Genomic DNA, 17,079 nt, shown 5'->3' with positions numbered 1-17,079 from the left:
AGAATTTTTTTTTTTTTTTTTTTTTTTCACGCCCTCAACAGCTTTTTAATTCTTTAAGTGACAATGGTTCCAACTGCCTTGAAAAACCTGAAAATATCTGTTAGCCTAATTTTAAAAGTGTGATTTCTAGAATTGGAAAAGTCATGTAAACTTATAAAAATCTTGTATCTTTTTTTACCTAGTTATGCCAAGCTCTGAAATATTTTATTGGGTAAAATATATATATATATATATATATATATATTAAAATCCTTATCCAATAATTCACACAAAAAAAAATATATTGTTGTGGCCTTGGAGAAAAAAGGGTGCACGACGTCGTTATTTTTGCTTTCTTTTATGCAAAAAAGTATTCTAGTAGCTTCGTAACTTTACAGTTGAACCACTGATGTCACACGGACTACTTTGTCGATCATCTTGGTACTTTTCTGGACCTTGAACGTGGTAGTTACCTTGCTGTCTATGGGAGGGTCGGAGAGCCCTCAGATTTCATCAAAAATATCTTAAATTGTGTTCCGAAGATGAACGGAGGTCTTACGGGTTTGGAACAACACGAGGGTGAGTAATTAATGACAGAATTTTCATTTTTGGGTGAACTAACCCTTTAAAACTCCCAAAAATGTTTGGAGGCTTTGTGTTTGTCATATTTTGTGGAACAAGTGCATGGTTCATGTGATTAATTACACCTGCTAGGACACCTCTGAAATTGAGGGGAATGTTGCAGTGTAAAAAACGTTAGATATTTCAACTGAGAAAAAAAATTAAATGCTACAGGAAAATAACTTTATTTAGCTTACCATTACAACAGCCTTATGCAATGTATCACATTTATTTTATATTTTATTTAGAATTTACTTTTTTACTTTTTTTTAACAGTTATGTCAATGGAAATGGTTTACGTTTATTTATTCATTCATTCATTCATATATCTTTTAATTTAATTGTCTTGCTTTAAAATGTGGTATTTACTGTCGTGTGTTTAATGAAGCGAAATGGTAAGAAATCAGGCTATTCTCCAACTAAGGTCACTAGAAATACAGCCATTTATGGCTAACAGTATCTGCTAGAGTATGGAGGACGAAACCTGCAAAACCAATAAATAAATAAATACACAAATAAATAAATAAATATGCAAATAAATAAATAAATGTGTGTATAAATACACAAATTCTTGTTTAAATACATATAGAAATAATTAAACATGTGATTAAAGTAGGCAAATAAATAAAATAAATTGGTGGGCAACTGAACACATATGAAGACAAAATTAAAAGCAATATTTAACCAGTTATGGTAGTGATACATCCAGATCATTTTTATGGTCAGTAAACAGTCTTCTACAACCAAGTCGATCTGCAGCAATCTCTCTCTCTTTACGGCGGGAGAACCAAATTAGTGACATACACAAGGGTACATCTGAGTTGATTCTCAATTTATTATTGTACAAACAGAGGCCCATATACATCCTTGGGAACTGGTATGAAGTGGTTTAATCGAGGAACAGACAGTTTTTTCCCATTAGTTATCAGAACAGAAAATACAGGCGACAAAAGTATGTTTATTAAGCAAATAACGGTTCAGTATTGCAATTAAGAGCTATGTAAGCATTAATATTTTACATTGGCCACTTAAAATCTTTTATGATTTAGCTCTCTCATGATTATAACTACAAAACTAACCCTATGAAAAAGTGTAAGATAATAATCAGTCCCCTTGACTGTTGAAGTTAATACGCATGCGCAGGCAAACGCTCAAGCCAGTTTATGACACAAATTTAAACAAGAATACGTGTATTTATGCACAGATTTATTTATTTATTTATTTATTGTTTTTGCAGGTTTCGTCCTCCATACTAGAGAGGTCAGAAGACTATATTTCCTTATAGTAGCCTGCTCTTACTGTACAAAAGAAGCTTAATACAATATATGACGCGAAAAATACACGCAGCGTTCGCCTGGTCATAAATTCAAAATGGTCACGATATCAATAATTCATTTTGGGTTTTTTTTTAAAACACGTTAATTCAACCCATTATTGTCATTTGCAGCCTCTATGAGAAAAGACACAAATATGACGGTATTCACGCGACGTCGATTGATGTTCGCACAAACACAAGGCGTTTCAGTGTAGCTTAGTCCCGCGACTGTGTCTATGTAGTATGTGTATTATTGGGTTTATGGATGCTACACCTCTGCAACAACCCGTCATTGTGCATGTTCATTCATTTAAATCCTTTTATCTTTAGCCATATCGAGGTACTTACCTCCGTTTGTGCCCGTGTCCACAGAATATCCCACGATATCTCACTATCATGTGTGAGATCAAATAAAATGCAGGCGTTATGTAAGGCAGCACTGCTCGTAGTGTGTGCTGCTGCTGCTGGAGATGGATTAAAACATGGCAGGTGTAGTCATCAGGTTTGCTGCTGTAGTAAAAAGTAGCCTGTGTGCAATGGTAAGAAAAGCAGCTGAATGCATTTAGATGAATATGTTGTTTAAAGGCTTTTCAAAAAAGATTTACTATAGGATTTTAAAAATATAGCTTAATTGATAGGCCTAAATGCTTGAAAACACACAATGTGGAAATCCAGTTTATGGACATGAGCAGATTTAGAACTTCATGTATGTATGGATGTCATGGAATGGTCTCACTCGGGCCACAGCCAATATTGTGGAACTGTTCTTTAGGTTTTGAAACCGCAGACCAGGCAGTCTTGAACACAATAAATAAGTAGACTACAGGCCTATAATGGTCTGTGTATTACTGAATATTTTATACTCGATCCAAATCAATCTTTTGAGGTTGTTTTGTAAATGTACAGGTGATTCTACAACTCAGTCCATTCAAACGTATAGTAAAAAAAAAAAATGGTACCGTCATCCTTTTTTCATAGCTGTGTCTAGAATCACAAATAGTGTCCAAATTGGGCAACTAAACAAGAGTCAGTAAGGAAAAAACTAAAGAAGTCATGTTGTAGTTAATATGGAAAGCTTTAATGTATGGTTACTTTTGATGCTGTCACAAAAACATCAAAATGCAAAAAGTGTTTTCAATTAACTGCCATATTGCTTTTATTGTTACAGTAGAATACGAAGACAAAAACAATGCTGCTGGTGAGACATTTAATTTGCTTTGATAAATAACTAAACAAACCATATTCTACACCCAAGTGTCAAAATGTGTTATGCTGAATACAGTATAATTCCTCTTCTTTGTCATTTTCGAAAAACCAGTTATGTCATGCTGTAGTAAATCCAGTGCTAATTTTCTGAATAAATGTGAAATTGATTGAAAATTATATTATTAAGAAATATATATTTTTGGAAATGACTGACAAGTAAGGACTAAAATAATTAGCTCATACATCTATTATCTTACTATTTACATATTATTAATATTATTATTCAATATGAATATACACTACTGTTTAAAAGTTTGGGGTCATGAAAGAAATGAATGCTTTTAATCAGCAGGGATGCATTAAATTTAGCAAAATGACAGTAAAGACCTTTATAATGTTACAAAAGATTTCTATTCCAAATAAATGCTGTTCTTTTGAACTTTCTATTCATGAAAGAATTCTGACAAATATTAAGCAACACAACCATTTTTTTTTAAACATAGATATTAATATGAAATATTTCTAGAGCACCAAATCAACGCATAAAATGATTTCTGAAGAATCATGTGACAGTGAATAATATTTCTCAATAATATTGTTTTATTTATACTGTTTTAAAAAATTTTTTAAATAAAACCTGACAGACCCCAAACTTTTGAATGGTATTGTATTGTAAATAGTATTTTACTTTTAAAAGTATTTACACATATTTGTGATACCGTCTGTCTTACTGTCATGCTTTGACCAGCAGGCAGCGCCACAGTTGTATACTGTGTATACTGTATTCTCTTACCTCCATCATAGTGCTTCCACAGATTTAAACAATAAAAGTTCTTCATTCAGTGGACATGTTTCCACAGACTAATGCAAGACAGGAACTTAGTCATAATCATTATGATTTGCTGATGGAAAACAAAAACCAAAGAGCAGTTGACTATTATAAAATAACCCGCAATCTTTCTATAAATTATAAAAAGTTGTTAAACCTACTGAGCAAACTACTACAGCATTTAGGTGAGGTGTTAAAAATTAAAGGAAGACATGATTTTTCTGAAATGTATTACCCAGTTCTGTTATACAAGGACAAAAAGAAAGTACTGTTGCTTAAAAAAAAAATCCCTATTTTTAATCTTTACTTGGCTGTCAACCCAAGAGTATTTAAAATGTCTATTTGGGGTCTCAGTCATGTAGGTCCTTTAGTCCACTGCACCGGAGGTGCGAGAACAGCAGCCTGGCCGGCGCAACAACCCCAACAGCCCCTTTTTTCTCCTCTGGGTTGATCCTGAGCTGTGTTGGGATGTTGCCGTGTTCTGGCGTGAGAGTTTTACCGCTATTCCCTTAGTCTCTTTGATTTGTACCTCCAGATGTTTCTGAATCGCGAGTCCGAGTTCCTCAGGATCGACTGAGGCTCCGTACACCTCCCAGGTCATGCCCTCCGCATCCCATTTCACCTCCCTCACAGGAGACTTTTGACTCTTTGACGCCACTTTGCCACTCGCATTTGTCTTCTCTTCAACCAGGCACACTTCTAGGAACACGTGCTGGGGATGCTCCTCAGAGTCCTGACCCACTTGCACTCCTACATCTCTCAGTTCTTTTTCTGTGGTCATGGTCCCCACTTCCCTCTTGGTCTTTTCATCCACCCATTGTTGAGCACCAACTGGACGCAACGGACCAGGCCAAGAGCAATCCAGATTGCAGCAACGAAGGAGTCGCTTACCGTCCAATCCGGTCTCACTGACGGAGGAGATGAGCCGAGGGAGAGCGAGCAGGTTGCCTGCTGATACTTGGCCCTTGTAGCTCTCCTCCATTCCTACTAAGTGTGGAAGCAGCTGCGCCGGAGCAGGAATTGGTTGCGGGTGGCAATATGCCGCAAAAGTGTCCTCGACGGCTCCGTGGTGGAAGTGTGAGTTGCAACAAACAGCTTCTTTGAATTTGGGGCAGGTGGACTCTGGAATGACTTCACCGATCTGAATGAAGCCATGTTTGGCTGGTTGAGTTGGGCTGCCCGATCCGCTACTTCCTGCTCTGGTAGACGTGGTCACCGTATTGCTCTGCTGAAGCGGCATGGCCTGTTTACACACTAAAGAAGGAAATGACTGCGCACAAACATCCTGGTCTCGTCCTTGGCAAAAAGATGCACCCGTTTCACAGTAGAGAGGAGAAGCTGTGGCCTCTTTAAAAATCTGCAAGCTGTCTGAGTGGCTTCTCTGTATTGATAACAGACTGTGCTCTTTTAGGTCCTTGTGAGGAGATAAGACATGTTCCCTGTGCACTGTCAGTGAACAACTACATGTGTGTTTATTCTGATCGCTCATTGACTGTAAACACACACCGTCAGACATGTGGGTCTCAGCAATACCGTGACCACTTGTATCGTGTTGATCAATTTGGCTGCTGTCCTTGAGGTCTTTTGAGGAGTATGATGCTTCATTGGAGCTCTGCAGGGGTACATCTTCAGGCTTCACCTCTGCTGAACTGCACTCAACTGTGACGAAAGGGTCTGAGGGGATTGTGCCCCCTGATGGGAATGACACAGTATGCCCAGCCTCTGCCATTGGATATCTGCTGGAATAGGAAAAAAAGTGTTGGTTACACTTTATTTTGATTTAGAAATTCTGTTGACTATAAGTAACTTTGCAACTACATGTCAACTAACTCTCATTTGCACTCCCATTAGTAGCATGTTAGCAGACTGTTAGGTTAGGGTTAGGGTTAGTAGAATAAGTTGGCATATACTTGCAGAGTTACTTTATTCAGAAGAATGTCTCTTGGGGGACAAAAAATAAAGTGTTCGCAGATATTAAGCAGACAGTCTACTAATACTCTAATGAGTGGTAGTTGACGTGTAGTTGAAAAGTTCCTTACAGTGTCTAATGTCTACATGTCTAAAGGGGACCATCAAAATAAAAAATGTCATTAATGGGAAAAGTCTTGAATAAAACATGGATTGGATTTTTTTTTTTTTTTTTTAAACATTAAATTGATAGAAATAAGTGACAGTAAAATCTCACTAAATATTTCTATTTCAAATAAATGCTGTTCTTTTGAACTTTCTTAAAAAATGGATGATGGTTTGCACAAAAATATTAAGCAACACAGCTGTTTTCACCATTGATAATAATAAGAAATGATTATTGAGCAGCAAATCAGCATTTTAGAAGGATTTCTGAAGAGTCATGTGACACTGAAGAATGGATTAATGGCTGTTGATAATTCATCACAAGAATAAATTACAGTTTAAAATATATTAAAATAGACAGTTATTTAAATTGTAATAATTGTTATTTTAATTGTAATCATTTTTAAAAAAGAATTTTATATATTTTGCTCAAATAAATGCAGCCTCGGTGAGCTTAAAATACTTTTTTTACAAGCATAAAATCTTACAGCCTAAAAACCTTTAACCTTTGGTCAGGCTGGACCAATACTCTGAGTTTGTGGCAAAACTACCTGTTCGCCTTAACTACTCGCAGACGAAGGGCAGGGCAGGTAGAAATGTCTGGTAAACCAGCTATTTCTACCGACAAGGGTCTCAACATGGGTGCCGCATGTGTTGATCTCTCCCTCTATAGTCCCTATATGCATCCATTACAATATCAAGTCAAGTCAAGTCACCTTTATTTATATAGCACTTTGTACAATATTGTGTCAAAGCAGCTTTACAGTGTTAAACAGGAACAACGTGTGCTGATAATGCAAGAGACCAATAGAACCAATCAGTTCACTGTTGATTCAGTGATGTCATCGTCCAGCTCAGTTCAGTTCTCTTCCTATAGTGTCTGTGCAGTCAAGTCAACAATGTTGACAGAAATTGTGTCCCCAACTAAGCAAGCCAAAGGCGACGGTGGCAAGGAACCACAACTGAGAGGCAACAGCATAAACATTGTAAAGAACCAACAACCAAAACAAAACCTTTTGGTACAGCTTTCTTAAAGCAGGTCAAAGACTGTTTTCCACATTATTCCAGTCTTTGCTTTGGTTTTAGATCATATATATTGTCAACAGGTGAGAAAATAATCTACTAGCAAAAAAATGTTCTCAATCAAACATTGAAAATAACATTAATATATCTGTTCAGCATTTAAATTATAATTCTAAATGTTTGTATTAATATGTTTGTTTATAGTTAAAGTCTCTTTCATGAATCATATTAAGTTATATGTCACACATGAAAGGAATGTGCTACTTAGACACAGTGGGATGAAACAGCCTCTCATTATTAATTCATTAAAGGCCCGAGTGCATTTTTCTTCCATTAAATCCAGAAATACCTGTCAAGGTGAGAACTCGATCCTGTGCATCTAAACCCATCCGCACACACACAACAAAATAATGGCAGACAATTTTTTCAAAATAAATTCTTACCTTGTGTCCAAGTCACAGATGAAGCTCCCTTTGATGTCCTCTCTGCCCTGTCTTTACCCGTCCACTCTCTCTTCAATGGTCTCTGCGTTCATCCCAGACTCCCAAGAGTGCAGCGTCAGTCCAGGTCCTTATAAAGGCAGAATCCGTCAGCACAGATCTCTCCATTAAACGTCACCCATCCAGGCCCTTGTCCTCTCCTTCAGCATCCCCACTCCAGCAATGAAAAAGATGGAGGGAGCTTCGGGATTATACACGTCTTTCATCTGATTACAAACCAGCCTCAGTCACATCTTCAAATCTCCAGGCAGGAGGGTGTGTATGAGAGAGAGAGAGAGAGAGAGAGAGAGAGAGAGAGAATGAAGAGGGAATGTGTGTGCCTGTGTTTGTGTGGGTGTTGTGGGGAAAGACTATATGTGTGATGTGGTGGAGGGCTGAAGGAGATTGGATACTGAGTGGAGGAGGAGAATATGGAGATGAGGAGGTGGCGTTGATTCCACTTCATGCATCTGGCAGAAAATAAAGGTGAAACACTTGAATGAATGTGAAGGAAATCAATGGATGGACAGCCAAATTACCTCTCCCTCCCTCACTCGCTCCCTCTCGTCTTGAACTGCCCTCATTGTCTGTTGTGACCATGCGTACACACAGTGGAAATGTGTTTCTGTCTTTCACCTCTTTCTTTATAAAGAAGTGCCACTCCCTCTCTAGGTCTCTCTGGCTTAACCATCTTTCTCCCCCTGTTGCTATGGAAACAACATTTCACAATGGGGCTGAGATGAATCTTCTTTTATTTGTAATACCGTGATATTACGTATTGTCTCTATATGTACACACGCTATTATGTGATCACTGCAGCTATGTGTGAATAATGAACGATGGTGCCTCTGAGAGTCATTAGTGGGCAGACAGTTCATTCAACATTTCATTCACCAGTTTATTACTTGTTAGGGTTAGGTGTTGTTCTGGGTGCTCTAGTTGACAGAGGAAATATAATTTAGCACCCTCTTTGAATATTTAAAGCTTTCTATGTAAATGTTACCCTCCAATAAAACATCACCTTCAAAACAATGCAACGGTGTAAATTAGAAACATTGTTGACAGTCTATCTATCTATCTATCTATCTAGTTAGTCTGTATGTCTATCATTCATCTATCTATGTCTGTCTGTCTTTTGCAGAATCCCCAAGACTCAACATCTGGACAGGGGTGTGTCCAGAAGCACAGATTAAACTGTAAAATACAGAAATGGACCATGAGAGAGAACAAGCCACAAAGCAGCCGACACTGATCATCAGTCTTGTTATAAGGATTGATGCTTCCTTTTGTCAGAGCGCTAAAGATGGATGTGGCCACTATTGATGTGTCCATTTTTCTAAATGAAATTGGGCTTTGCACAATTTTGAGGGTTTATTGATAACTCACATTATACAACAACATCACAATACCAAGCTGTGCTGCAAAATGGATGATCTGACCTTATTTACAAAGAGTTTCAAATTCTGCTTTGTAAGACGTAGAAAAAAAGCCGCTATATGCTCAGAGAGTGCATTCTGAGCTGCATTGTTGATAAGAAAACACTGCTGGCCCGGCAGTGAAGGGCAAAAGATAGGAACAAGGTTAAGCAATGTAGCTGTGTCTAATAAACAAAGAAACTGCTGACAGCCATTCAGTGACTCAGTATGAAAAATGTACTTTTTACTGATTAAACAAGACAGGAAGAGAAAGAATACCAAAGAGATGCTCAGAATAATATGCACCTTTACAAAATAGAAGATGGGAGAAAAACGAAAAAGAGAGTCACTGTATACCTTGATTTGTTTAAGCAAATAAATGTATTATTTATGTATAAATATATACTTTGTGCATAACAATTCTGCAGTGTATGGTAAAAAAGAAAATAGAGCAGGAGAAAACACATTAAAACCCACCTGATCCTAATATGCACAATAAAATCTTCCATTGGTGATCTTTGTACCTTCCTTGCAAATTAACAGAAAGAGTGCTGGCAGTTAAATGCTTTTTTACATCCGGCAGAAAGTAACAAAATAATCTGAAACACTTCAACACCAAATCATTGACTGGAGCTCCAAAGTCATTTAAAGCAGTCCCAGTGGAGAAACACAGTTAAATATGATAAGGATTGTCACTTAATTTTCTCCTTTTTGTAAATAATCATTTACACTGACCATGATCATTTTCTACTGACCTGGCATAGCTGAGATCAGTGCTTTGGTGGTCCTGGGTGAGTTTTTTGTTCCTGTCTCAGGTGTCCTTTAATAGGACTCTGAACTTTCTCTTATGAAAGATAGTCCTTCAAGCATGAGTCATGCCTGTTCCAAAGGGCACTACTGTTCCCTGTCTCTTACCCAGAGCATTTGTTCCTGTCCACTGTTCACACGCCTACCTGAACTCCAGTTACACCCACACCAGCATGTTTGCATTCTCACCTTTGGATGTTAAAGTGTCAATACTGACCCCTAGATCAGTTGAGTCAGTGTCGCCGCTCCCTATTCAGTTTCAGAAACATTATAGATGTGTGCTGCTGGTTTTGTAATGTCAAACTAATTTAAATTGATTAGTTCACCACTTAAGCAAAGGATATTTTTTGCAATAGCCAAACTGCAGTTTATTCAATCATGCTGATATACAGCAGAAAAATTACAGCATTTGTGCTGCAGTACATATATAAAGAACACTGATGGCATCAAACATAACTGTCGATTTGAAGGAGATTATGGAAGCCATAAATCTGTCATTTTTTTATAAACCCAGTAGAGATTAAATGTGCAGATCCAATGGATTGATCCATAACTAAAGATCAAAGTGTCCTTTTATGTTTTTCTCTCTCCTTCATCACTTTTGCTTTCTTTTTGAAGTTGATAACACTGAAGGATCAGCAGATTAACCTCTGCATGATCTGTAATCTGTAAAGGTCATGCTGTAATGTTTCACAACATCAAGCATCGATTAAATTGTAGACATAGGATGATCTTGCTGAGATACACAGATTCTGACATTATAATCTTTGCAGCATTCTTGAAAGCAGCAGTGCAGTGTTCATTCAAACCTGGTCTGTATGATTTTGGGTGTTTGTAGTGCTTTAGATACAGCGATGACAGATTACAACCGTGACATGAGCGTCACAGCTGCAGTTCTCTAATGAATCACAAGGAGAGGAAATCCAACCCAGCTGCCTTCCTTAAATGAATATAAATCAGCATGTTCATATCTCACTTCGAGGTTAAGAATCAATATTTGGTTGGTCGGTACTTAAATTACCTTTTAATTCCTGTTAAGCAGTACCAAGTACCAGGTCTGTAAATTTCAAAACAGGAATATATCTGTGATGTAATTTAAAGTATGTCTATAAAAGGTTAATGCAAAAAGAAACAGAATTCCACTAATAAAAGGGTGAAAATTAATAAGAAGGAAATAAAAAGTTACCCTACTGAGTTACTGAGGGACTGCAGTATAACTTACATGAGGGTGTCAACAAAAGCCAATGTTTGAAGTTAACATATTATGAAGTATCAGAATAGAATATTATAAAGTGACCCAAACCAACCAGCCATGACCAGCTTGAACATGAGCAAAATCTGAAATTTTCTTGATTGATTGGTTGGTAAATTAATACAAGACAGAATAATGGGACAGTCATTTTGCCACACTGCTTGACCACACACATTCCATGCACCGACTGAATGTTCTGTTGATGTGTATGTGTGTGTGCCACCAATGTAATGACATTCCCCAAGCAACGGTAATTGTGGCTGCACCTCACCAAAAATTGAAAATCATTTACTCACCCTCTTACTTGTTCCAAACCTGTATTAGTTTCTTTCTTCTGTTGAGCACAACAGAATATATTTTGAAGAATGTTGGTCACCAAACAGTTGCTGGTAGCCACTGACTTCTGTAGTATTTTTCCATACTATAGTGAGGTTATTTAGTGAGCTGTTGCTGTGATGTAGGAGGTGGAGGAGGTCCACTCAGTGGATGATAGAGGGACACACTGATTAGGCTCAGCTGGGTGCTGTGGCTTGTGTAATGTGGACAGATGAGAGTGGATGAACTCTGGGCATGTGGCCTGTTGTACCAATCTCCTGCAGAGACTACCCATATGTTTCACTTGGCACAACTTCTGCAAAACATGCCCGTGTTTAATGCAAACATTTTCACAGAAAGAGAAAGAGCCATCTTAATCATTTGTCATATAAATCAACTGCCTGACATTCAAGTATAGCAGTAAAAGTAAGAGTAAGAGTAAAGTAAGAGTAAAGAAAAGGCCATCTGAACGTTTGTTAGACAGAGCTTCATTACACAAGTTAATTAAAATATTAGGTTACCATGAATGACAAATAATTGGATTGTAGATATTAATTGGCATGAAATTACACAGCAAAGTGATAATTACTGAACTGATTTCCCAGCTTTTTCTTTATTAAGGTAATGAAGGTTTGCTCCCTAAGGCTGATGAAAAGAGCTGTGCTGCAAACGAGTGTTAATATTTGCAATGACAGCTTGCCTTTTGGTCAAACTAGTGTTTCTATTGTCTCCATCTAGTGGTCATGTAGAAGAAGACTGCTTAAATGATTGCTCACAGTTGGGTCACTATCAAGAAAGTGCCAAGAATGGAGAGTGATGGCCTTTTTGTTTCTACATCATCCATGTATAACTCTATCATGTTATTTCATACAGTCATATAATTAAAAGAATAAAATACTATTTTTAAAGTGTGTGTGTGTGTGTGTGTGTGTTCTCTTTATTTCACCACCATTTTTCCGTTTGGGGTTGGTAAGGGATTTTTAATGCTTTCTTATGCTCACTAAGGCTGCATTAGCCTATTTGATACAGTAAAAACAGTAATATTGTGAAACATTATTACGATTTCAAATAACTGCAGCCAGAATGCAGAATTTCAACCAAAATGCAACGTCTGTCCAACGTTGGAGATTGACGTCAATCTGACGTTGGGTTCTGAAGTCAATCTGACGTTGGGTTCTGACGTCAATCTGACGTTGGGTTCTGACGTCAGCCCGATTGTCATTTTCAACCAAATTACAACGTCTGTCTGACGTTGGTGATTGACGTTAATCTGACGTTGGGTTCTGACGTCAATCTGACGTTGGGTTCTGTCGTCAATCTGACGTTGGGTTCTGAAGTCAATCTGACGTTGGGTTCTGACGCCAATCTGACATTGGGATGTGACGACAATCTGACGTTGGGTTCTGATGTCCATCTGACGTTGGGTTCAGACGTCAATCCGACGTTGGGTTCTGACGTCAATCCGACGTTGGGATTTGACGTCAATCTGACGTTGGGATCTGACATCAATCTGACGTTGGGATGTGACGACAATCTGACGTTGGGTTCTGACGTCAATCTGACGTTGGGTTCTGACGTCAACCCGATTGTCATTTTCAACCAAATTACAACGTCTGTCTGACGTTGGTGATTGACGTCAATCTGACGTTGGGTTCTGATGTCAATCTGACGTTGGGTTCTGATGTCAACTCGATTTTCATTTTCAACCAAATTACAACGTCAATCTGACGTTGGGTTCTGATGTCAATCTGACGTTGGGATCTGACATCAATCTGACGTTGGGATGTGACGACAATCTGACGTTGGGTCAGCGTCAATCTGACGTTGTGTTCTGATGTCAATCTGACGTTGGGTTCTGATGTCAACTCGATTTTCATTTTCAACCAAATTACAACGTCAATCTGACGTTGGGTTCTGATGTCAATCTGACGTTGGGATCTGACATCAATCTGACGTTGGGATGTGACGACAATCTGACGTTGGGTTCTGACGTCAATCTGACGTTGGAATCTGATGTCAATCTGACGTCGGGATCTGACATCAATCCGACGGGATGTGACGACAATCTGATGTTGTGTTCTGACGTCAATCTGACGTTGGGATATGACGTTGGGTTCTGACGTCAATCTGACGTTGGGATATGACGTTGGGTTCTGACGTCAATCTGACGTTGGGATCTGACGTCAATCTGACGTTGGGTTCTGACGTCAATCTGACGTTGGGTTCTGACGCCAATCTGACGTTGGGATCTGACGTCAATCTGGCGTTGGGATGTGACGACAATCCGACGTTGGGTTCTGACGTCAATCCGACGTTGGGTTCTGACGTCAATCTGACGTTGGGATCTGACGTCAATCTGACGTTGGGATGTGACGACAATCCGACGTTGGGTTCTGACGTCAATCCGACGTTGGGTTCTGACGTCAATCCGACGTTGGGATCTGACGTCAATCCGACGTCGGGTTCTGACGTCAATCCGATGTTGGGATCTGACGTCAACCCGATTTTCATTTCCAACCAAATTACAACGTCAATCTGACGTTGCGTTCTGACGTCAATCTGATGTTGGGATCTGACATCAATCTGACATTGGGATGTGACGTCAATCTGACGTTGGTCAACCAAATTGCAACGTCAATCTGACGTTGGGTTCTGATGTCAACTCGATTTTCATTTTCAACCAAATTACAACGTCAATCCGACGTTGGGTTCTGACGTCAATCTGACGTTGGGTTCTGATGTCAACTCGATTTTCATTTTCAACCAAATTACAACGTCAATCTGACGTTGGGTTCTGATGTCAACTCGATTTTCATTTTCAACCAAATTACAACGTCAATCTGACGTTGGGTTCTGATGTCAACTCGATTTTCATTTTCAACCAAATTACAACGTCAATCTGACGTTGGGTTCTGATGTCAATCTGATGTTGGGTTCTGATGTCAACTCGATTTTAATTTTCAACCAAATTACAACGTCAATCTGACGTTGGGTTCTGACGACAATCTGACGGTGGGTTCTGACGTCAATCTGACGTTGGGATCTGACGTCAATCCGACGTCAGGTTCTGACGTCAATTCGACATCTGGATCTGACGTCAATCCGACGTTGGGATATATACAGGTGCATCTCAATAAATTAGAATGTTGTGGAAAAGTTTATTTATTTCGGTAATTCAACTCAAATTGTGAAACTCGTGTATTAAATAAATTCAATGCACACAGACTGAAGTAGTTTAAGTCTTTGGTTATTTTAATTGTGATGATTTTGGCTCACATTTAACAAAAACCCACCAATTCACTATCTCAACAAATTAGAATACTTCATAAGACAAATAAAAAAAAAATATTTTTAGAGAATTGTTGGCCTTCTGGAAAGTATGTTAATTTACTGTACATGTACTCAATACTTGGTAGGGGCTCCTTTTGCTTTAATTACTGCCTCAATTCGGCATGGCATGGAGGGGATCAGTTTGTGGCACTGCTGAGGTGGTATGGAAGCCCAGGTTTCTTTGACAGTGGCCTTCAGCTCATCTGCATTTTTTGGTATCTTGTTTCTCATTTTCCTCTTGACAATACCATAGATTCTCTATGGGGTTCAGGGCTGGTGAGTTTGCTGGCCAGTCAAGCACACCAACACCATGGTCATTTAACCAACTTTTGGTGCTTTTGGCAGTGTGAGCAGGTGCCAAATCCTGCTGGAAAAGCATTGGATAGCTGGCCAATCAGAGCACACCTCGTTTTTCAGACCGATGAGTTTTGTAAAAATCGACGCGTTTCAGAAAGGCGGGACATAGAGGAGAAACAATAATGTACAGTATGTGGAAAATAATGTTTTTTGAACCTTAAACCGCATAAACACATTTCATTACACCAAATACACAAAATAATGTTCTTTTTAGCAACATCATATGACCCCTTTAACTTTTTATTCATCAAAGAATCCATAGTATCACGTTCCAAAAAAAATATTAAGCAGCACAACATTGATAATAAATCAGCAAATTAGAATGATTTCTGAATGATCATGTGACACTGGATTAATGACTGTTGAAAATTTTATTTCACAATATTAAAAAAAAAATTCTGTATTTTTGATCATGCCTTGATGAGCATAAGAGACTTCTTTAAAAAAAAAAAAACATTAAAAATCTTACTGATCCCAAATTTTTTATGGAAGTTGAGGGAAGTTTCCTGTCTGAATATCTCAGTATAAAAAACAGGCAATCTCTGTTTTAGTTTTTCTTTATTGCCAGAAACAAGCGGTTCTGGTAAACCATACACTTTACACACAAAAATAGTCTATTTATTTAAAAATGCAATCAACACCCATTAGTGCAGCTATGAATTAAGCACAGAGATTGTGCTTTTTGTCAAGCTGTGAAGAGCCCAGTGATCTTCGGTGCTGCATGAAGCCTTCTAATTGGCCGCGGCTGAGCCACCTCACACATTCAGCTTGTTAAATCTGAAAAGTCTGTCGCTGCCCTCAGGCCATTTGTCTCTGGAAATTTACAGGCCACAAACTCACAGACATGGTTCAAAACATTACTTCCGCTGACACATTAGTACTAAAATTGCTGTGTGTTCAGAAACTGAGCAAACTAATTTTAAGACATGGATACAAAGATGCAAACACAAACACAGCATCTACACAACACTGCTAGAGTTATCAATGAGGATTGCTTTTTTTATTTAAACTTGGGAAGCTCAAGAACTGTGCTTGGTATGTTTCTGGCTATTGCTTTCATGATATGGAGATTCAGTTTTGTGCTCATGGCTAGCTAGAAATAAATGATCAACATGATCAAATAATATATATATATATATATATATATATATATATATATATATATACAGTATATATATATATAACATTCAACATTATAGAACTTTAAGATGAAATATCACTTCAGCAGTGTTAATGTACTCTGATAAAAGAAACCACAAGACAAATATGACACTACTCATATTAAGAGCAGTGCAATACATTGGTATGCAACATAAAAATTAAATGTTTGTTATTAATTCATTTCCATGGATAGACAGCAAGCTCATAGATAGATACAGCAGCTTTGCTAGTGCTCTTACAGTGGAGGTCCATGGAGAGTATAATTGCATGTTTGTATGCAGATATTTACTAAGTTATTTTGCGCTGAACACACTGAATATTTGTTTCTTGTTTCGGAGGGCAGCATGTTTATTAATGATGCCTGATGGATAGTCTGTCTCCCAAATGTTCCTGTTCCTGGGACAGCTGACAACATTATGGATAAATTGATCTATTATGGACAAATTGACTTCTTCCTACTTTGGATGATGAAATTGCACCACATGTCTCCGAAGTGAGTAGGGTAAATTTATATTGCTTTGGTCTGACTACATGCCAAGCTAGATGGAGTAACTGTGTGTGTGTTTCACTATCCTTATGGGGACAAAATGTCAGAAAATATCCCCACAAGGATATCTGTAAGTGTGTCTGAAAGATGACTATGCAAGTCTAGGCAGTCTCAGAAAGAACAGCCATCACCGTGTCGGCCTGCTTAGCCAGCTTTGTGCTGGTGTGAGCGGACAGTTTGGACAGGGTGTCCCACAGGTTTAGAAACGTTATCTGCTCCCTTAACATGCCTGTAGGAGAAAAAGAAGAGGGTGAAGAGTAACACACAGTTTAGTTCAAAACCAGGGCTTGCTATTAGGGATGCATTCAATGATGATTGCTTTTTTATTTAGACTAAGGAAGCTCAAGAACTCTTCTTGATATGTTTCTGG

At 38.2% G+C, this 17,079-nt stretch overlaps 1 protein-coding gene across 5 annotated transcripts; it reads right to left on the bottom strand.

Moving 5' to 3' along the window:
* Positions 1-3,820: 3,820 nt before the first annotated feature.
* LOC107743576 (uncharacterized) lies at positions 3,821-11,318 on the bottom strand. Of its 5 annotated transcripts, none has more exons than XM_016556904.1 (3): positions 11,296-11,318; positions 7,490-7,995; positions 3,821-5,689 (listed from the first exon to the last, which is right to left on the bottom strand). In XM_016556904.1, exon 3 carries the CDS (start codon positions 5,677-5,679, stop codon positions 4,318-4,320), a length of 1,362 nt encoding a protein of 453 aa, XP_016412390.1. In that variant the 5' UTR covers positions 5,680-5,689; positions 7,490-7,995; positions 11,296-11,318; the 3' UTR covers positions 3,821-4,317. The 5 variants fall into 5 exon arrangements, with proteins under 5 accessions (XP_016412390.1, XP_016412389.1, XP_016412393.1 ...); XM_016556903.1 differs by lacking the exon at positions 11,296-11,318 and adding an exon at positions 9,696-10,039; XM_016556907.1 differs by lacking the exon at positions 11,296-11,318 and adding an exon at positions 9,696-10,039 and having other exon boundaries at positions 7,490-7,616.
* Between the last annotated feature and the right edge of the window lie 5,761 nt (positions 11,319-17,079).

Source organism: Sinocyclocheilus rhinocerous, unplaced genomic scaffold (genome assembly GCF_001515625.1).
Source record: "Sinocyclocheilus rhinocerous isolate Xijiao unplaced genomic scaffold, SAMN03320098_v1.1 scaffold677, whole genome shotgun sequence".
NCBI classification, from domain to species: domain Eukaryota; kingdom Metazoa; phylum Chordata; class Actinopteri; order Cypriniformes; family Cyprinidae; genus Sinocyclocheilus; species Sinocyclocheilus rhinocerous.
This window is presented reverse-complemented; position numbering and strand designations above follow the sequence as displayed.

What these genes read in the sequence shown, in the direction of transcription:
- LOC107743576 (XM_016556904.1), bottom strand. Translation starts at nt 5,679, where the DNA reads ATGGCAGAGGCTGGGCATACTGTGTCATTCCCATCAGGGGGCACAATC.